The sequence below is a fragment of the Microtus pennsylvanicus genome, chromosome 5, assembly GCF_037038515.1.
Source record: "Microtus pennsylvanicus isolate mMicPen1 chromosome 5, mMicPen1.hap1, whole genome shotgun sequence".
Classification (NCBI taxonomy): domain Eukaryota; kingdom Metazoa; phylum Chordata; class Mammalia; order Rodentia; family Cricetidae; genus Microtus; species Microtus pennsylvanicus.
Genome location: NC_134583.1, coordinates 93,819,908 through 93,841,536, shown reverse-complemented (window position 1 = coordinate 93,841,536; position 21,629 = coordinate 93,819,908). Strand labels below are relative to the sequence as shown.

At 42.2% G+C, this 21,629-nt stretch overlaps 1 protein-coding gene across 2 annotated transcripts in view; it reads right to left on the bottom strand.

The window, feature by feature from the left end:
- Positions 1-19,583, bottom strand: part of Patl1 (PAT1 homolog 1, processing body mRNA decay factor) — a 33,080-nt gene extending 13,497 nt beyond the window's left edge. Inside the window, exons 1-11 of one of the 2 annotated variants that reach the window (XM_075973558.1) lie at positions 19,406-19,583; positions 17,244-17,355; positions 10,509-10,726; positions 10,001-10,081; positions 9,265-9,459; positions 8,268-8,369; positions 7,404-7,493; positions 6,830-7,047; positions 5,779-5,868; positions 2,573-2,753; positions 303-426 (exon numbers count right to left, since the gene is read on the bottom strand). In XM_075973558.1, coding sequence (XP_075829673.1) covers positions 303-426; positions 2,573-2,753; positions 5,779-5,868; positions 6,830-7,047; positions 7,404-7,493; positions 8,268-8,369; positions 9,265-9,459; positions 10,001-10,081; positions 10,509-10,726; positions 17,244-17,355; positions 19,406-19,420 — 1,426 coding nt within the window. In that variant the 5' untranslated portion in view covers positions 19,421-19,583. Of the gene's footprint in view, positions 1-302; positions 427-2,572; positions 2,754-5,778; positions 5,869-6,829; positions 7,048-7,403; positions 7,494-8,267; positions 8,370-8,839; positions 8,914-9,264; positions 9,460-10,000; positions 10,082-10,508; positions 10,727-17,243; positions 17,356-19,405 lie in introns of those variants that run through there. The other variant, XM_075973559.1, reaches the window with a different exon arrangement.
- Between the last annotated feature and the right edge of the window lie 2,046 nt (positions 19,584-21,629).

The window sequence follows — 21,629 nt, the reverse complement described above, 5'->3', positions numbered from 1 at the left end:
ACCCCTTTCCTTTTCTCTTTTGCTTCAATCATGATCCTATGCTTCTGCCTCCTCAATACTGAGATTACAGATGAGAATCACCACAGCCACCTAATGCAAGTCCTTTGCATAATCTATTCTCCACCTTTCATTAAAATAATTATCAAAAGAATATTTCCTCTATCTATTTTAGGAATACTAAAAAAGATCATAGTAAGTTTTTAAAAATTACAGAATCTCAACGAGCAAAGGATCTATGAGTTCGTCTGTCGGGTTACTCATGCTCTCCACAAGTTTCTCTTAACAATAGACTGGGACCTTACCAGGCTTATAAGCATGCTCCAGTTTGGCCACCTGGGGGGTGATGAGCTTGGTACGCTCCTTCTTAGGACCATCACCTTGTATTTCTTCAGCAGCTGACAATTTCTCCAGTTTTTCAAAGTAATTCTACAAGACAAGATGGCTTTCATTGCAAAACACAGATCCCCACTGTTATTCATACTAATTACACCAATGGTAGTCATAAAGCTAGGACTCCAGAAATACACTGATGCCTAGGTTTTCTTTTAACTTTATTTTATTTATGTTGTGGGAATAATCTTTTTTGTACACTGTGTAGATATGTCTTTGCCAAGGCATCTTCTGATTGGTTTAATAAAGAGCTCAACGGCTAATAGGTAGGCAGGAAGAGGTTAAGCAAGACTTCTGGGAACAAAGATAGGAAGAGGAGATGCTAGCAAGCTGGACACACAGAATGGGAGAGAGCCACAAGACAGAATGTAGATTAACAGAAACAGGTTAAATTGAGCTATAAGAGCAAGCTGGGAAGAAGTCTAAGCTAAAGGCCAAGCTTTCATAATTATTAATAAGTCTCTGTGTCATTATTTGAGGGCTGACAGTCCAAGAAAGTCCAACAAGAAAGCTTACTACATATCTATTTATTTTTGCTTTTTTGAGATAGAATTTCTCGGTGTAACTGTTCTCACTATCCTGGAATTAGCTCTGTAGACCAAGCTGGCCTCGAACTCAGAGATCTGCCTGCCTCTACCTCCCAAGTGTTGGGATTAAAAACATGTGCCACCACCACCAGGCTATCTTATTTTTTTTTTGATTTTTTCCCCCCAGTGTGCCCTGGCTGTCCTAGAACTCACTATGTAGACCAGGTTAGTCTAGAACTCAGAGATCTTCCTGTCTCTACCTCCTCTGGGATTAAAGGCATGTAAATCCATCCTTGCTTTATTAAAAACTAATCTATGGTCAGGTGGTGGCAGTGTACACCTTTAATCCCAGCAACTAGGAGGCAGAGGCATGTGGATATCTGAGAGTTTGAGGCCAGTCTGAGAAATCCTGTATCAAAACATACTCAAAATCCAAAACAAAACAAACAAAACCAATCTACTGATTACGGGAACACAAGCGACAGAGTATGTTTATAGCACGTTCAATGCCCAGCACCACAAACCTGACACTCATACACCCTCAAATCCCTTAGCCTTCAAAAACATTGACTGGTTTAGTAAAATGTTCCAGTGGGCAAAGGCACTTGTCACCAATCATGATGACTGCTTAATAGGCACCTCAGCCACTACTCCTAGATATGGTGGAGGAGGAGATTTATTATAGATAAAAGGGAGACTGTAGGCAAAGACAGGGACACCTGGAAAAGTCCAGATGGGGCATGACCCTGAGCCACGTGAGAAGGGAAGGGCAAAGGAGGAGACAAGGGAGAGAGAAGGACCAAGATACAGCAGGCAAGAGGACAAGGATACAAAACAGGCAACCAAAATGGCTGGAATATATAGGGGAACACCTCAAGGGGAAGGGCAGCCCAGGCTCTGAGCTAGAGTGTTCTGGGGGGAGGTGTTGGGAGGGGTTAAGGGTGGAGTATATTGGTCATACCCTGTGGAGTAAAGGATTCTGGGAGAATCTGGTGGCCAGGTCCACCTTGATATATTAAATAGGCACCTCAGCCATTTGTCTTGGGGTATGAGACTTAACACTCAATCTCTGGGATCTACCTTATGAAAGGAAAAAGCTAATTCCCCTTGACAACCACATGTGGGCCTCGATAGCTGTGCCTCAATGCCCACAAAATAAATGCTTTTAAAGAGTATTTTAAAAACGTGAATTAATGAAGTTGTCTTTAACAAGATCTCCTGAGTAAATTGGGAGCGTGGGGATCACAGAAGATAGAAGGGGAGGGCAGATGAGGGAAGGGAGAAAAATAAATAGCTCAATAAAAACAAACAAAAAAAGATGAAGATGTCTTTAAAGTTAGATTGCTAATATTCTTCTCTTTATTTTTTGGTGTGTATGGGGGTACTACAGATTGAAGCCTGAAACTTATACATGCTAAGCAAGTGCTCTCCCACTGAGCTACATCCCTAGCCCCACACCACCAATATTCTTAGATTATTAATGCCAAAATGAAAATATCAATCTGAGCACATATAGCTTGACAATATCAAGTATTAAAAAATGGACAGAATCTACTTAGTCAATTTGCATCCCTGAACAATATCTCAATAGAAAATTCTATTACTAGCATAAGTGGACAAATAAATTGTTCTCAAAGCAAGCACTGGCTATTTACCTGGTAATAGAAATCATCCAGGTAGGGATCAGTGCTCTGCAGCTGCATCATCTGGATTTTAGAGACCCAGTCCTTCTCCCGCTGCAACATGAGATTAGCATAGGGATCCTTCCGGAGATGATCTTGATGACTGGTCCGGTGACTTCCTCTGTCTCCCGCACCATTGAGATTCCGATGCTGACTAAAAGGCAAGTGCATGCTGCATTCAGGCCAAGTCAGCATATTAGCCATGCTTTTCTTTCTCTCTCTCTCTCTTTTTTTTTTCGAGATAGGGTTTCCCTGTGTGACAGTCCTAGCTGTCCTGGAACTAGCTCTTGTAGAAGACCAAGCTGGCCACAAACTCACAGGGATTCACCTGCCTCTGCCTCCCGAGTGCTGGGTTTAAAGGGGTGCACTACCACTACCCGGCCAGCCATGCTTTTCAAAATACAAACATGCTGGTTCAAAAACACCCCCCTCTGCCTTTGTGAAGGAAAAAAGAATCAAAGGGAAATAAAGCTATGTGATGCACAGTCACAGAAATAACATTAAGATCTGAGCACTTCCCCTTTGTTAAGTACATCCATATCTGGACTTTTTTGCAGATTATAACCACACGCAGGAGGTAGATTTCTTCACTTAATACACTGAGGCCAGGAGAAATCAAAGCTATTTAGCGGGTGGCAGAGTAAGACTGAATACTGGCCAATCTGATCCTAAAGTCTGTACTCTTTAATTTTTCCTTAACTCACTGAAAATCATAACACTTTGCTGTATCCAGCTCAAGCAAATACTTTAATAAATATTTGCCCATTGTCTAGATTTAGTATTTTGGCCAATTTGGTTCACTTTGAAGTCACACAGCCAACCATGGTGACACAAACTTATATTCCCAATACTCAAGGCTTACTAAAAACCGTGGATCTGAAGCCAGCCTGGGATAGAGTTTGAGGCTGGTTTCGACTACACAGTGAAAACCTGCCTCAAAAAACCAAGTAATACAGTTGAGAGTTGAAGGCCTTCAAGATTGTGTAAAAATTTTTATGTGTATTTGTGCATGTACAAGGCAGAAGAGGGTGTCAGATCTCCTGGATCTGGAATAATAGGTGACTATAAGCTGGGAACTCAACTCTGGTCCTCCTACAGCTTCCTTTTCAAATAAGAACCACCATGCAGTCTTTAGATGGATTCTCAACATGTTCATACCTTTATACTGCTTGTTCATCTGTCTTTAAATGTTTCTTTTTTTTTTTTTTTGATTCAGGGTCTCACTATGCAGACCTGGTTAGCCTGGCTATATATATAGTCTCACTATGTAGGTCAGGTTGTCCTGGAACTCAGAGACCCACAGTGCTTTTACCTCCTCAGTGCCGGGATTAAATGCATGAACCACCATGCTTGGTTTGTCTTTTAGTCCCCCCCTTCCCCCCAAAGACAGGGTTTCTCTGTGTAACAGTCTTGACTGTCCTGGAATTCATTTTGTAGACCAGACTGGCCTTAAACTCACAGAGATCTGTCTGCCTCTGCTTTCCAAGTGCTGGGATTGATTAAAGGAGTGCACCCCACTGCAGGGTTTCGAGTCTTTATACAGTATTATTCTGTATACTTTTGATTGCATAAATGGTAACAGGATAATTCTACTTGCTTCCTTACATCACAAAAGTATATTATAATGTGAAACCGCAAAGATGTGGTCTAGCCATGTTTGTAACTTTGTCTACTGCTTAAATCCTCTCCTGAGGAGCTACATACTCAATCGTCATCCCAAATAGAACAGTGAGAAACTTCAAGTTGTGCTTGTCTGAAGATGGTAACTGTCTTAATTTTCATCTTTACACTGAATTAAGTGCGCTTGAACATCTCTTCAGTTTTAGAAACCACTCAACACATTTTCTTCTAATGAGAACTAAATATTTGGGCATGTGTTTTGCTAGTGTTTTCATTTCTTCATCAAAGAATTTTTTTTTTTTAGCCATCTTTGTTTATTATTTGTTTGGCTTCTTCCTTTTTTAGGTCTTTGCCTCCAAGTGATAGAATTACATGCATGTGGGCTGGAGAAATGGCTCAGAGGTTAAGAGCACTAGCTGCTCTTCCAGAGGTTCTGAGTTCAATTCCCAGCAACCATATGGTGGCTCACAACCGTCTATGATGAAATCTGGTGCCCTCTTCTGGTGTGCAGGCATACATGCAGGTAGAATGTTGTATACATAATAAATAAATCTTTAGAAAAAAAAAAGAATTACAAGCATGTGTCACCAACACCTGCCAAGAATTAAATTTAATTATTTTAATACAGTTAAATGTATTAATCTTTTTCTATATAGCTTATAAATATAAATGGAGTTTTGTTTATAAGTCCACATTGGTTTCCTTTTTCTCCCCTGCAAAAATAAATTCTAGAACATTTTTGAAAGTGAGAATTATACAGAGAACAAAAATCAGATGTTGAGAACCCCTCAAAGCTATACCTAGTTTCCTTAATTTATCTAGGCAAATAATTATAGAATGACTTGATATAGACACAGAAGAAGAAGCTTTATATATCCTACTGTTTTTAGTTTTCAAAACCTATTAAAGTTTTGCAACACAGCCAGGGACACACACACACGTGTGTGTGTGTATACATTTGAATGAATACAAAATAATGAGAGAAAAAGAATGACCATTGTGTTCACTAACACCTACATTTAGAGCTGGCTACTGTATTTAAGATTACTTCTGAATTAGAAGACAAGAAAAAGGCAGTTAAGACGTGATTATAAATTTGATAAGGAATATAAATGTCAGAGATCAACTTTAACTATGACTTAAGGCCAACATGACTTTGAGTATCACATACATAAGTAAATAAATGTAACAGAAATCTTGTCATTTAGAGAGCTAGCATATAGTGTGTGTGTGTGTGTGTGTGTGTGTGTGTGTGTGTGTGTATACACACACGTGTATATAACAAAGAGAAGAAAAGAAGAGCCAGTGATATAGTTCAGTGGGTTATGGCACTTGACAGTTGAGTTCAATTCCCAGAACCAACTTGGCGGAAGATAAAAACCAATCCCTGCAAAGTTGTTTCCACGGATCCACATATGCATACACACAGCATAAGCACAACAAAATATGCTCTGTACTTAACAAATGTATAAAAAAAAAAAAAAGCAAAACCAAACAAATCAAAAGTAGCCCGCGTCAGTAGCTTCCTCTTACATGTGAGGAGAATGATGAGTACTCACTTTCTGCTCTGCTGCTGCCTCTGATGCAACAGGCGCCGGTGCTGTGGATGAAGGTGAGTTGTGTCTGGTCTAAACATTGGGGCCTGAGGTCTAAGAAAAAAGGGAAAATGGTTCTTGATTACCTCATCTTGATGACTTCATTTTTAAAAAGATTGTCAGTACAGAATAATGCCACACATGTTCACTCAAGGGATGGCCAGAGTGTATTCCAATCAGGCTTTTAGAAGGGAAAGCTGTAATTTTAAATTTCTTCCACAATGACCAATCCCTTAACCCAAGAGGATGACTATGATTTATGATACCAAATCCCACTGCAGACACTGCTATGAAAGTATTTTATAGACATAATTTACATTTATAATCAGTTGACTTTAAGAAATTGCCCTCCCTAATCTGGGAGGCCTAACAGCCAAAACCAGAAGTCCCTCAGAGAAGAAACCTCTATCAAGATCAGAAATAATCTGCTGGGACTCTAGCCTACGAGCTGACATACTTCAGGGTCAAGACTGCAATGTGACTCTTAGTTTCTAGGCTACTAAATGGATTTCCAATTTGCCAGTCAGTTCCTTAGATTAAAATAACTTTCCCCACATATATGTATCTTCTACTGATGTTTCTCTTGAGAACATGAACTGACATGATTTATATAAGACGACACAATTTTTTCCGAGCAGAATCCAAGTCCGTCTCCTTATAAAACCAGCAACTCAGCTGGACTGAGATCAGCTAGCTTCTTGGCCTGTCTTTATCTGTTACTTCTTCAGTTATCACCACCATGTATCTTACTGCATAAAGTTTGAAAAATGGGTATGAAATAAAACTTTAGTAAAAGAAGCAATTAATCTATCGTGTGCAAAAGAGGCATAATACTCCGGAGAGCAGTGTAGAGCCTGAAGACTCAAGCAGTTCTCTGACAACTTGAGGATCCAGGAGCTTCTCAAATACTTATATCATAAAAGTTTTACATTGTAAAACTAAATGAGAAATAAAACTTTTATACCATAAAACTAAAATGTCTGACAATGGATCAACAGAGACATGTTTTGTATACCTTAGGTTTTGCAGGTGAGGTCCTGGGCCAGGAGGATGCTGCTGGGGGGGTGGCGTAGTGGGGGGTGGAGCACTAAAGAAGGCACGGAAGCCTGGTGCTGGGGGAAGCATCTGCCCAACTCGCCCTTGTAGCAACTTAGGATTCATGGCAGCCAGGGGGCTACCAACAAATCCAGGGACCCGTGCAAACTGGCTGGGAGACATCCGTCCAGGCTGTAGCTGCAAAGAAGAACAAGATCTTTAGTATAATAGAATTAGCAATTCCTACTAGCCCCATTCCCTTCTGTGGACAGGGTTTCATTATGTACTTCAGGCTGTTTGGGAACTCCCGTGTAGCTCTGGCTGCTCTCAAACACATGATCCTAATTCAGTCTCCCAAGTGTTGGAATTATAGGCAGGCACCATCAAAAAGGTAAATATTATTTCCATTAATGTTCTTGCTTGAGAAAATGAGAGGGGGGGCGTGAAATGAAAAAGGGCCACGCGCTAAGAGTGAAAGAAGCAGGTGTCAAGCTTCAGTGGATTTTAGGACAGTAGGATTATCTTTATGGGGTATGGCTAAACCGTAGGCTTACCTGTGCTCCTCCAAGAAGCTGTGCTCTCTGCAGGGGACTAAGTACAGGAGGAACACTAGGCGGAAAAGGGTGGCCCAGAAGGGAGGAGTTCTAAGGACACAAAAAAGGGAAATTATGTTCATATTATGGATCAAGCAAATCAATATATTAAGCAAACTCAGAATAAATTTGGTATAAAGTTAGATTTAAATACCCTCAAACTGGAGAGCTTTATATCAGAAAAGAAAGAAATTATGAAACACTATGTCCATGTAAGAGGAAAAAGACAGCTGCAGAATGAAAGGCTTAAGTAGCAGAAAATAAAAACGAACACAGATCTTTCTGCGCTTTTCCTTTTGTTGAGACAGAGTCTTGCTAAATAGCTTGAACTGGTAGCCTGAAAGTCACTCACTATACAGACCAGTATACAGACCAGGCTAGCCCGGAATTAAGAATCCTTCTGCCTCAGTCTACTGAGTGCTAGGAATACAGGCATATAGAGTAATTCCCAGCTGATCTTACAAAAAGTGGCAGGCAACCAAGTAAAATTTTCTTTTCTTTTCTTTTTTTTTTTTTTTAGTTTTTCGAGACAGGGTTTCTCTGTAGCTTTGGAGCCTGTCCTGGCACTAGCTCTTGTAGACCAGGCTGGCCTCAAACTCACAGAGATCCGTCTGCCTCTGCCTCCAGAGTGCTGGGATTAAAGGCGTGCACCACCACCGCCCGGCCAAAGTAAAATTTTCTCCTTTGACCTTGGGACCACAAACCTCAGGAAATAAGGAGATTACAAGGAATACATATAATCTAGAAAATATCAGCTCTACTACATAGTAATGGTGATCATGAAGCTCACATTATACATTCCTATTATGTTATAAAGTGACATACCGGGACACTGCAGAGCTGGTTTGGTGACATCCTCTCACCATAGGGAGCAGGATAACGTGGTGGCATTGGGGGCCGTACATGAACAGGCTTCGGACACAGAATCTATTAAGACAAACATACACAACTACATTCAATGAATCAGTCTTTTGCCTTCCTACACTCCCTCCCCTTAAGTACTGGTAGAGACACAGAACTCAATGCAAAGCCCTACTTCTAAGCAAATTGCTCTGGCTATGGGTTCAAACATAGAACCTTTGTTCACTTCCTCTCACAAATTAGTTTCATCTTAACTGAGGAAGATTTAGCTAATTCTCCAGTATCCCCACCCTTCCATGCTATCTGAGGGAAGTACCAGCAGACATTCTGACTTGAAAATTTTCTCCAAGAGGATATATTTTGGTTATAGTGAGGGACAAGGAATGATAAGAAAGCTGGAGGATTAACTAAGTCCTATTCTGAAGCCTCAGTGATATGGCCGCCATGCTCAGCAATGTTGTGATACATTGTGACTCCACCATTTCTTAGGATATTGAGCCTAACTAGGCCATACCAACACCACCCTCCCCCCATACCTTCCAAATTGGCCTTCCTTTTCAGCTGCTGGTTTCAGGTGGAGGAAAGTCTATGGAACAGGACTGCACAGGCTCTAGGGAAAGCAGGGATATCTTAAAGGTAAAAAGGGATGTGGACAATGCTGAGTGTTCCCACTCCCCCCAGCTTTCAGTTATCTCTCTGCTAATGTACCCGGCAGCCAGCAAAACACCTCAAAAAGGACATAATGTACTAATGTGGCTAACTACTCTTTTCTCCCCCAGTTAAAAGATATCAGAAGCAGCAGCAGCAAATGGTATTAGGGAATGTGTCTCATCTGCACTAACGTCTTCTCTAATTGGCTATTATTTTAGTGCCTACCCACAATGTCCACCCTCCTCCCAGTATCTAAATAATTTTGCCCAGATTCCCAATATTCTGGGCTGTGTACATTAATGAAAGGTACCTGTTGGTTGAAGCTGGGAATGGCCATCTGCTTAGGTGGGGTGCCTATAGGAACAGCTCGAACAGGAGGACTTCCAATGACAGGTGATGTTGACCGCCTTGGTAAAGCTCGCTCAGAAAGGTCCCGATCATCTTCTGGGCCCTGTGGGGGCCGCTGAGGCAAGGCATATTCTAATACAGACACTGTAGGCATTTCCTAATTGAGGAAGTGGTTAAAAACCATACAGAGAAATTATCTAGCTTGTAATGAAGGTATCTTAATTTTTATTTAATTTTAACTCACATATAGTAAGTCATCCTTTAGTATACAATTCTCTGACTTTTGATAAATTACATGACCAATTTTATGATTCCCATAAAATTCCTTTATATTATTCTTTCATAATCAGCCCTTTGGCCCTGTGCCCTACCACTGTCCAACAATCTGGCCCTGATCTGCAGTTCTGCCTAGAATTTAACTAGCTCAAATCTTACACTGACATCTATGAGCTCTAACAACTCCCTTTTAGCCTTTAAACTGAGGGCTGAGGAAGGGAGCATTATTAGCAGGTACAATTAGCAAGTGCTGGATACAGCAAAGAAAGCTAACACTGGTGAATGAGACACACTTCTATATTATTACAGTATATTACTGTTAATGATATACTATATTATCACAGTAAGACAAGGATGACAACACGAGCTAACTTATCTGTGGATACGAGTCATTGTACAAGAAAAGAAAATGTTTAAAATACCTGAGCAAGAAGTGGTCCACGGATTCGCCTCAGAACTTCAGATCCATCCCAGATGCTGGAATTCAGACTTCTGGGTTGAGGCTGCCAAAAAAGAAACGTACACATAGTCTAGAAAAGTGTGGCTCTTGGACTTGATCCTCAACTACTTGGGAATAAGATGTCACACTGTCCCAGAATACACAATTCCTCAACTTTATCTACAAAAATGCCAATATCAGCAATTACCGACCTTTCGGTCTGTTTTCTTTTATGAGATAGGGTCTTATTCTGTAGCCCAGGCTGTCCTTGAACTTACTAAGTAGGTGGGCTAACTCCAACCCACAGTGATCTGCATGCTTCAGCCTCCCCAGTGCTGGCATTTTATATGCGAGTCACCCCAACTGACCAATTAATAATTTTCTATGGCACATGTAATTCTGTTATTAAACAGAAAATAAATGATAAAGCTAAGTACTTTATTAATCTGTTGTTATCTGAGCTATTGTTAGTTCCCACATAAGTAACTTACTTGTAAAACTGGCCTGGTCTGCACTGCTCTCATGATAGCTGGATCTTCTAGCTCATTTTCAATCACCATCTTACTGAGCCTTTCTGCGAGATTCTCCTCATGGTCACCCAACAGGTCCATCTCATCCCTCTCTCTACTGCCTGCTTGTTCATCAGCTGCCGCAGGTAGCTTCTCTTCCAGCTCAGCCAGGCGCTCATGTGCTTCCTGCCAATCATCATCTGTAAGACAAGTCAGTTCATAGAAGAAATGTAGCTCAGCTGGATGGTGTGGTGCATGTCTTTAATCCCAGTACCTGGGAGGCAGAGGCAGGTAGATGTCTGTGAGCTCTGGGTCAGCCTGGACTACACAGCAGGTTCCAGAGCAGCCAGAGTAGAACAATGAGACCCTGCCTCAGAAAAAAACAAACAAGTAAATAAATAAATTCTCTCTCTCTCTCTCTTAACAAAAAGGTTTTATGACAGTTAAGTTTCTGTAAGCAGACATGACATACATAAAGCGAACTTTTCACTATTAAAAATAGAAAACATATTAGGAATAAAATACAAGTTCTGGGGGTCTAGAGAAATGACTTAGTGGATAACAGTACTTGCTGCACAATCATGAAGACTAAAATCTGGATCCTAGTACCTGTTTAACGGGGCCAGGGATCCTGCAGATGCCTAGCACACTAGCTCCAAGGTGGGACACCTGCTTTGATCTCTACACACAAAAGGGCATGTACCTGAACACTCATGTAGGAATACAGTCACATACTCATTCTCTCTGTCTCTCAACAGTTTCAAGTATTAACTAACAATGTCTGAATCTTTTCCCAGTCTGAAACTGACTTCTAAACTGTGGAAAGGTCTTTTATACTACTTTGGGTACACAACTAGTTTCGAAATTTGAAGCTATTTCAGGCAAACACTACAGGAAAAAGTAAAAACTTATAGCACTAACACAAGACTTTCTCTTAAATTTAACTGCCATCTTCTTCTAAGCCAGCAGTTCTCAACCTGGGAGCCACAGACTCTTGTGCAAGCCTATCTCCAAAAATATTTAAAATTCATAAAAATAGCAAAATTACAGTTATGAGAATAATTTTATTGTTGGGGAGTAACCACAACATAAGGAACTATATTAAAGGGTTGAAAATTAGGAAGGCTGAGAACCACTTAGAATTTAAGTCTTTGAATCTATTAAATTTTAGTTAGTATTTTTAAAGTCTTTATTATATGACAAGTGCTGTTTTAGGAACACAGGATCCAATGTACACGACAAGAATGCTACCCTCTCCTAGTCTTCATTCAAACAGGAAAACAAAGAAAATAAACACAATGAATAAGCAAAGGACACATTGTACTAGAAGAAAATTCTATGGGAGCATGGAAGAAAGGTAGACGAAAATGTAAACAAACAGATGTTCAAAGACAGGCCACACTGTGATGACGACGACAGAGCCAAGATTTTAACTCTCCCTCTGTACACTGTACCTTGGATATCTTCTCGTGTAAATACATGGAAATACTCATTTTTTTTTAAAAAAAAGATTTACTTATTTAGTATGTATACAGTATTCTGCATACAGGAATGCTTGCAGGCCAGAAGACACCAGATCTCATTGTAGATGGCTGTGACTTACCATGTGGTTGCTGAGAATTGAACTCAGAACTTATGGAAGAGCAGCCAGTGTCCTTAACTGCTGTGCTGTCTCTCCAGCACCCAATACTGATTTTTTCTTATTTTTTTAAACCACTATATATGATTCTATTCTATCAACATACTAATTTAACTCATTTCCTAGTGAAAAGCATTCCGAAATTTAAAACTACACTGTAGGAAACATGATGCATATCTTAAGAGACTTAAGTATTTACGTAGGCTAACTCATGTTTAGAGTCAGGCTATATATTTAAACTTTACTATTTATCAAATAGAAATGTATCACATATATAATACTAATAATCCAAAAAGCAAAGCAAGTAGGACTTCCAAATTCAATATTTTGGTGTCAAAGGACTTTTTCAGAACTCTGTGAAAGATCCAAACATTAGTCTTCTTAAGGTGTCCTTAAAATGATGTGGATCATGGAGAGAGGGCTCAGTGGTTAGGAGCACTGGCTGCTCTTCCAGAGATCCTGAGTTTAATTCCCAGCAACTACACGGTGGCTCACAACAAGGGATCTGATACCCTCTTCTGGCATAAAGTCAACAGAACACTCATATACATAAAATAAATAAATTAAAAATAATTGTGGACTATGCGGGGCAGTGGTGACGGTGCACACCTTTAATTCCAGAGGCAGAGGCAGAGGCAGAGGCAGAGGCAGAGGCAGAGGCAGAGGCAGAGGCAGAGGCAGAGGCAGAGGCAGAGGCAGAGGCAGAGGCAGAGGCAGAGGCAGAGGCAGAGGCAGAGGCAGAGGCAGAGGCAGAGGCAGAGGCAGAGGCAGAGGCAGAGGCAGAGGCAGAGGCAGAGGCAGAGGCAGAGGCAGAGGCAGAGGCAGAGGCAGAGGCAGACAGATCTGTGAGTTGGAGGCCAGTTTGTCTACATTGTAAGTTCTAGGACAGTCAGAGCTGTTATACAGAGGAAACCCTGTCTCAATAAACCAAAACCAAAAAAAAAAAAAAACAAAACAAAAAACCCCAGAACAAACAAACAAACAAATCCAAGCCTCTAAACGTAAGCCACCTTTCATGTGGGGTTTCAGCCCCTTAACAAAATGCATGGTCAAGTGTCATAGAAAAAAATTTAAGGAGCTACTTTATTATGAGAAGCTTGGAAAGACACCATGTTGTGCTCAAAAGGGAAAAAATATACTTCAGATAAAAATTATAGAATTTAACTGGGTGGTGGTGGCTCATACCTTTAATCCCAGGACTTGGGAGGCAGAGACAGGCGGATCTCAGGGTTCAGAGTGCAAGGCCAGTCTGGTCTACAGAGTCAGTTCCAGGACAGTGAGGGCTACACAGAGAAACCCTGTCTTGGAAATAAATATTATACACACACACACACAAATGTAATTTAAATTTTACTTATAAGTCTTGCTTATAAGCACACACACACACACACACATATATATATATATATATAAAATTATAGAATTTACGTGGCTAATTACGAAACATTATCAAGAAAAAGGTAACTGGGGTTGGAGAGATGGTTCAGTGGTTAGGAGCACTGGTTGCTCTCCCAGAGGACCTGGGTTCAATTCCCAACACCCACATGGTAGCTCAGACCTGTCTGTAATTATAGTTCCAGGGCTTCTGACAACCCTCACACAGACATGCATGCAGGCAGAATACCAATGAGCATAAAATAATAATACAACAGCAATAATAATAACTGGAGCGATGGGTCAGTGGACACAGCACTTGCCACATAAACATGAGGTTAATAGTTCAAATCCCTAGCATCCACATAAAAAAAAAATCTGTGTAGTATATTCCATCTGTAATCCCAGTGCTGCAGAGGTGGGGGAAAGGGACAGGGGATGGGGAAGAGATATCCTGGGGCCAAGTTGCTTAGAAAATCTAGCAAGCTCTGGATTCAGTAGAGACCCTATCTCAGCATTTAATAAAGTGGGAGGGTGATTGAGGAAGTTACGTTACCTACCCTCTAGCCTCTACACACACCTCCACACATGCAAACATGAACACACATACACCACACAAAATACACATGATAAAAAGTGAAACTAAAAGCTCAACACACAAACATGCACTTTCATACACAAGCACATACACATGAACTAAAACATGAACACAAACTAAAAATATAGTTGCTCAGCTATATGCCAATGTCTGACCTAAGTTTACTATTGCTCAAAGAGATATATAAAGAATAATAAAAGGAAGGAGACATTTCTTCACTTAATTAACCTGTACACCCTGAATGAACTCTTTCCATAAACTTCAAGCCCATCTTGAGACTATTTTTCTTTTCCTTTTTTGGTTTTTCGAGAAAAGGTTTGACTGTTTAGCTCTGGCTGTCCTGGAACTTGCCTGTAGACTAGGCTGTCCTTGTACTCACTGAGCTCTGCCTGCCTCGGTCTCTGCTTCTCAAGTGCTGGAATTAAAGGCCTGTGCCACTACCGCCAGGCAGCTATTTCTAAATAAAAACAAGAAGTCATTATGTGTATGCTAAGGAAAAAGCGGGGAGGAACACTGAGCTCTTCTAAATCAAAGCAGATTTCCAGACTTCACCAAATACACCTGTACGACAGTCAGTAACTTACAGTTTGTATTCACAGTTCCTGAACCTCTTGGCCTCTGTGTTTATCTATTAAAATCAGGACAATATTGAGGCTGTGGATATAGTTCAGTGGTACAGCATTCACCTTGTGAGGCTTTTGTTCAACCCCTAGTACAGGGGAAACAAACACTACTGTAAAAATTAATAATATACGTTCAATATCGAGAATGGAGTCTATGACCACCAGGTTAAGTTTAAGCTTTTATTTTTAGAAAACGGATAGGGATTACTTAACACCGTTTGTTGCTCTGAGATGATGTAAACACTTTTTTTTATACAGAAGACAAAGGTTAAGTTTCTTACAGAAAGGTGACATGAGAACTTTTGTTGCCAGTGACCTAACATATTATTCAAGGCGCTGACACCACAAATCACAAATTATTAAATCGACAATTTAAACCCACTGGTTTAAACTCTGTATATTGCTTGTGTATCTATGGTTTTTCCAAAGAAGTGACAGATCAACTTAGAAAGCATTTTTTTCCATAACAAAGATATTGTAAAGGTATCAAGAATTTCAGTTTACAATTCCATCTTATCAAACTCTGAATGGAAAGCAAAGACCTTTGGAAAACTTTTTTCTAGTATAACCTTTGTTGGCAAAGAAGTCCTTAATCACCCTTCTGTTCTCAGGTGCAAAGTAAGCTAGCCATGTTATCCTGTTGCCTCTACATTCTATCAGCTGCTCTACTACGCACCCCAAGAACCTTTACCAGACCACATAAAACAGTTCTATATAATCCAGTATCCTTTCCAAGAATATTTGTGACGACAAACAAAAATGTACGGGGGGAGGGGGAATATTGTCAAAACTCTGAAGGTCAGTAAGAAGGTGAAAATCATTCTATCAAGGTTCAAAATTGAGAATATATTATTATGCTGTCTCATCTTAGTAAATCTAGAATAGAAATCTAGTAAATAATAGAAAAATCCAGAGAAGCATATGCTGCTTGCTGCTTCTATTGTATTTTAGGGGTTACCGCTAAACTACCTCCTAAATACGATTTGCAATTCATGTCATTCCTCAGTGCCTGTAATTCTATTCTACATAGCTTCCTTTGCCATCTCCATGGAGACAGACAACAGCATCTTGGATCATGCCACTCTCCTGGACAATCTCATCTCCTGAGCACTGGCTATCCTCCAAAGCTCTCTATGCCCTTTCTACCAACCACTGCTTCTACTTTCAGTTATCTCTTGTTGCTCTCCTTTGTGACAATTTTGGTTTTCTAGACAAAGCAAACCTTTCCATTTTTGCCACTTCATTCAACTCTGTGAGCTTTGAAGAATTTAAGCTGTCTAAATTATTGCAAAACCAGTAGCCACTATAACAATTTTAAAGTTTTTTGAAACTGAACACCTTAGGATCATCCAATACTACTGTATTTTTCCTGGATTTCTTATTATTTAACTTGGAACACTTATTGCAGAGACTGAACTTCAGCAATTCCAAAGAAATCACAAATATTTACACACACCCCTAATCTAAACACCATTATTCCCGGATTCTGATAGCAGGAGCAGGAATACCTACATTTCGTGTTCTCATCTGTACACTTTACTTCTTCTTTTTAAAAGCACAACTTGTTAGTTTACTTTCTCTGAACTTGTTCTGAGTACTTTTATGAACTCATGAAGATATTCTATTACCAAAATTCTTTGTATAGAAAGTGTTTTTAATGTACTGAAGAAACCTTGAGACAGCAGTAATTATTATGCAATAAAGTTGTGATGGTCTAGAATGTTTCCCCCCTTTTGAGACAGGGCTTTTTCCCATGTAGCCCAAGCCAGCCTAGCACTCAAAATCCCCCTCTTCCTCCTTTTGATTGTGGTAGACTGAATTTTAAAATGTCTTACATAGAATTTTCTACAAGTCCATTAGTTTTCCTTGTGTGCTCTACAAACACTCCCTTTACTACAATTATTTTCATCATCATTTAAATGTCTACTTTTCCAGGGATTTAAATTCTTTACTCTGGCAACCCAGAGCTACACTGTATTGAGACTTCCTGTTATTACAGGTAAGGCAGAGGCCCAGGTGAGCAGAAGAGAAAATAAACTACTGTTACTGAGGGGAGTCTGTACTATTATATAAGAAACAGAACTGGGTCGGGAAGAAGGCTCAGCTTAGCAGATAAAACCACTGCATGCACACGTCTGAACCTCAGAGCACAGCTGCATGCACTGGGCCCACATCTGTAATCTCAACATTCCTACTTTGGAGGTGGAGACACAAGAATGACTTCCATCTCTGGGTCACCTCGCCTGGAATATGTAGCTCTGAGGCAGAAACAAGAGATCCTTTCTCAACAAGGTGGAATATGAGAACCAACTCCTGAACGCTGTCCTCTGACCTCCACGAAACGGCCAGGCACATGCTACACTGACCTACACTCATGCATACGCACACAGAATAAACAAAAATTCAAATTAGAGGTTGACTTTACTAAGACCAAAGCACTTGATCAGATCAACAGACACTATAAAAAGAAAGATGCCACTTACCAACTGCACCTGACCCAAACGTATCATCATTGAATTGATCGATTTCTTCATCTTCTTCTCCCAGGCCTTGAAATGCATCTTCATCTTCATCTAGAGGACAATCCTCTAAAGACTGCAAGAAAGAGAAAGACAGTTAACTTTTCATGAAATTTACTCAGTCATTTAAAGTAAGTCCTAATACTGGTGTCTCTTTAATGGCAGTAACATCTTAGACTTTTGGTATATAAACACACAATTCTTTTATTCCACATGGTGAGATAGTGCTAATTATAAACGAATACTTCATTATCTTGAGTTTCATATAGTTTTGAAAATAAAATATATTTTTCTCACTACATCCATGCTGTTTTCCCAACCCTTTGAAACCTTTCCATATTTCTTCCTCTTCCCTGTAGAACTAAACTCTAGTCAGAATGCAGAACTCAAAACATTTTTATCCACAATTAAGCTGAGCATTAGAAAAACAATCACAGGTTCTTACTCTACTCTTACAAAACTGTCTAATCATGCACATAATTAACTTTTAAAAGTTCTTAATTTTTTTATTTTACGTGCATTGGTGGCTTAACTGAATGTATGTCTGTGTGAGGGTGCCAGGTCCCTTGGAACTGAAGTTAGTTATGAACTGCCATGTGGGTGCTGGGAATTGAACCTGGGTCATCTGGAAGAGCAGCCCGTGGTTTTAACAGCTGAGCCATTGCTCCAGCCCCTGAAACTCATTTTTAAAATTAATTCAGCGATACCGTTTGAGGGCCTACTATGTCTCAGGCTTTGAGCTAGGTACCAAACCTCAGTCCCTTAAGTTGTAATTTTGAGCCAAATACAACTTGATTTAAAGAAATCTGTGTGAAGATCAAACAAAGCAAAGATTGTAGAATGCTGAATAAAAGCTAGAATCACCATATCATCTTGGGTATGTTCTACTATTTCTCGAGGTACAGGCTGATCCTCCTGCCTCACCTTCCAGCCAGTAAATTAGCTAGGTGTATTCTAATTTCAATCATTTCTCTCGCTTCAGTTTAACAGGTTTTCTTTACTTATGGCAACTCTGTTTTGTTTTGTTTCTAGACAGGGTTTCTCTGCGTACCTGCTCTGGGTGTCCTGGAACTCGCCTGGTAGACCAGGTTGGCCTTGAATACAGAAACCTGCCTGCCTCTGCTTCCTGAGTGGTCGGATTAAGGGCATGCACCACTGCTTCTTCTGGCAATTTCTATTCACTGTATCTCATCATCTCCATGTTTAGACAAAGTAAGTTGAGTCAAAAATGTAAAATCAAAGACCCTACTGCTTTCATTGGTCAAAGATTCCAAATTGGAATTACACACTCTAATAGGAGGGCTTGTAATTTACCTCACCTGGGAACTTTTTCGACCGATGCTACGGTCCTCTCAATCTTCCACAGAGCTAGGCCCGCAACTGCCTCCACACCAGAAGCAACATCTAGCAACTCTCTTTGAAATCACAATGATCTACTTGTTCAAATCAGGATGACTCTCTAAAGATTTCCCTAGCTCAGTCCTTAAACCGTGGGTCCGGAATCTGTTTCATCCCTAGATTAGGAGTTGCTCAAGGTCACACAGCAGTGGGTGGCTGTCAGCAAACAGCTACATTCCCCGGACGACGTTCCGAAACCCACCCTTTTCCTCCACTCACTCCGTAGAAACTTCTGCCGGACACGCCCCCCTCCCCACTCCGTGCCTTCTTCACCGGCCGACTAAAGTCTCGGCCAAAAGGCCAGTCCCGGCTCCTGCACCTGACGGCTGCCCGCGTGCATAGGGGTGTGTGTAATAGGGGAGAAGGGGTTCCGGGTGCAGGGCGGGAAAAGCTTCCGTGGGCATCCCCCGGGGAGTCTGCCTGAGGAAAAGCAACCGGGTAGGAGCAATGCTAATCTCCTCGGCAGCTCCGGGAGCGGAGGCGCAAGTGTAGGGTCAGGTTACCGCACTTAACGGGCCCTCCCCGCCGCAACCCAGCGGCCGGCTCTCTCCAGTCCCGCCCCTCCGCGGTCCGGTCCGGGCCCCGCCCGAGTCCCACGGCCGATGCCGAGTCCTCAGCCACCCGCGCCCTGCCCCCTCCTCAGCGGAACAGGACCCACGCGGCGGGGCGGCAGAGGAAAAAGGGGCGCGCGGGCGAGGGAGGGGTCACTTCCGGTCGCAGCCACTCACCTCGTAGCGGAACATTCTTGGGGAGGGGGAAAGGGAGCGGGGAGGGGAATGGGGGGGAGGGAGGGAAAGAAGCGCCGACTCCCCGGGCTGCTCCGCGCGCGCGGGTCTTCCACCGGCTCGCGACCCCTGGCCGCCGCCGTACGCCGGAGCGTGCGTGGGGACGTGCGCAGGCGCGCCTGGGAGTGGGCGGGCGCCCAGGCGGCGGCGGCTACGTGGGGACAGATTTGGCGTTTGGCTTCCCTGTGTGTGCGGCGGGAAGGAACTCCCGAGGCGAGGCACTGCGCACGCGCGGGCTGTCTGGGCTGACCTAGGGAGCCTGGGCTTGCCGCTCCGCCTTCGTGCTCCCGGAGGCGCTGTGCTCTGAGTCACGAGGTTGCCGTCAGTGCCTGGGCGGAGAAAAGCCTTGTGATTGTCACAGGATTCGTCCCTGAAGCTTCTCGGTTGAGGAAATCCCGGATTCTTGGGCGGTTTTCTTTACCGCTTAGCGTCCTTATCTGGGTGCCTTGGTTTAGTCGGGGACGGGGAATAATTATGGAAAGTCAGTGATCTTGGGAAGGGAAAGGTTGCTGGCTCCTGAATCAGCGGGCCGAGGCTGTGATTGATAAGGGGTCAAAGTGTTCACGGCGCCTGTTTTCTTAGAAAAATGCCGGGGATACATTTAAGGAGGGTTATTTAGGGGGATTTTACTCACCAGGCACTTCAGGCCGGAGGGAAGCGAGAGAGCACTCTTTAAAAGAAAAGGCGGTTGGAGTCACCGCGCCAAGGTCTGCAAGCCTGGATGCCCAGTAGGGCGACAGCCACTTCCTTGGAGTTTGTCCAGCTTGCAAGCCTGTTCTAGACGTCTGGTGCTTTGGTTTTGTTTGGCCCTAGCGTTTCTGGTGTTGCTCTGGCTCAACCTCTCCTCCCCCACCTCAAGTGACTGGGGTTTTTTTTCTTCCTTTCTCTTCTCCTCTCTCTCTGTCACCTCTTCTCTCCTCTCTCTTCGCTCTCTCTCTACTTTCTCTTTCCTTCTCTCTGCTTTCTTCCCTCTCCCTCTCTTTTCTTTCCTTTCTCCTTTCTCGCCTCTCTCTCTCCTTTCTCTCTCCTTTCTCTCTCCTTTTCTCCCTCTCTCCCCTCTCTCCAATCTCCGTCCCCTCCGCTTTCCTCCCTCCCTCTCCCTCTGGCTGCCCTGGCTCTTGCTTAGACCAGACTGACCTCGACCTCACAGATCCCTCTAATCTCTGCCTCCTGCCTCCCAAGTGCTGGGATTAAAGGTCTGCATGACCACCTGACTCTGGATGTCTTAAACACAGCCTCACCTGGGAACGGTGCACTGTAAATTCTTTAACATATTACTGTGACTGCAAATCAACTGGTTTACTACACTCATTGGGTTTGAAAATAAACGTTCTGGGTGGGAAACAGCAGCTGTCTTTTCACTGCTGTGAGAAACTGGGTATGTTTTTTCTAAACACCTGACCCTTGGGGTATTCTTTTGTAAAATGGGTATAATTATATCTCCTTCACTGGGTGTGGTGGTGCACGCCTTTAATCCCAGCCTTTGGTAGCAGAGGCTGTGTAGTTCTGTAGGTTCAAGGCCAGTCTGCTCGAAGTAATTGAGTTTCAGGGCACGTAGGCCTTGTCACAAAAAGAGCTGAGAAGAGGCCAAGTATGGAGGTTGCCCATCCATAATTCCAGAACTCAGAACAAGATAGAGGCAATGGAGGCAAGAGCTTCAGGAGTAAAGAATATTTTAGTGAAGTTTTGCAGGTCATGCCATCTGGGCTACATGAGATAGACCCTGCCTTTAAAAAAAAAAATCAAGCCGAGAAAGGGTGTCAGACCATACTGTTACGGGCAGGCAGACCTTAGCACAACTAATGATATAATAGAAACTCTATTTAGGCCTTGAAACCCAGCATGTATGTAGGCACATACATACCTGCAGACACACACACACACACACACACACACACACACACACACACACAGAGAGAGAGAGAGAGAGAGAGAGAGAGAGAGAGAGAGAGAAAACAAAGACCTAATTTATCAAGGTCCCATAGACTGGGGAAGTCCCTAGATGTACTGACCTTGCTTTTAGGTTCCTGTAGTTTGGCTTCTGACTAACTGTACTTGCTAAGGTGTGTCAATTCGGTGTGGTTTCTGTGCTTGTAAGCTCACCTTGAGAGGCTCAGGACAGCACTGGGGCCCTGAATACCCATTGTAGTTCCAGGCCATCTAATAA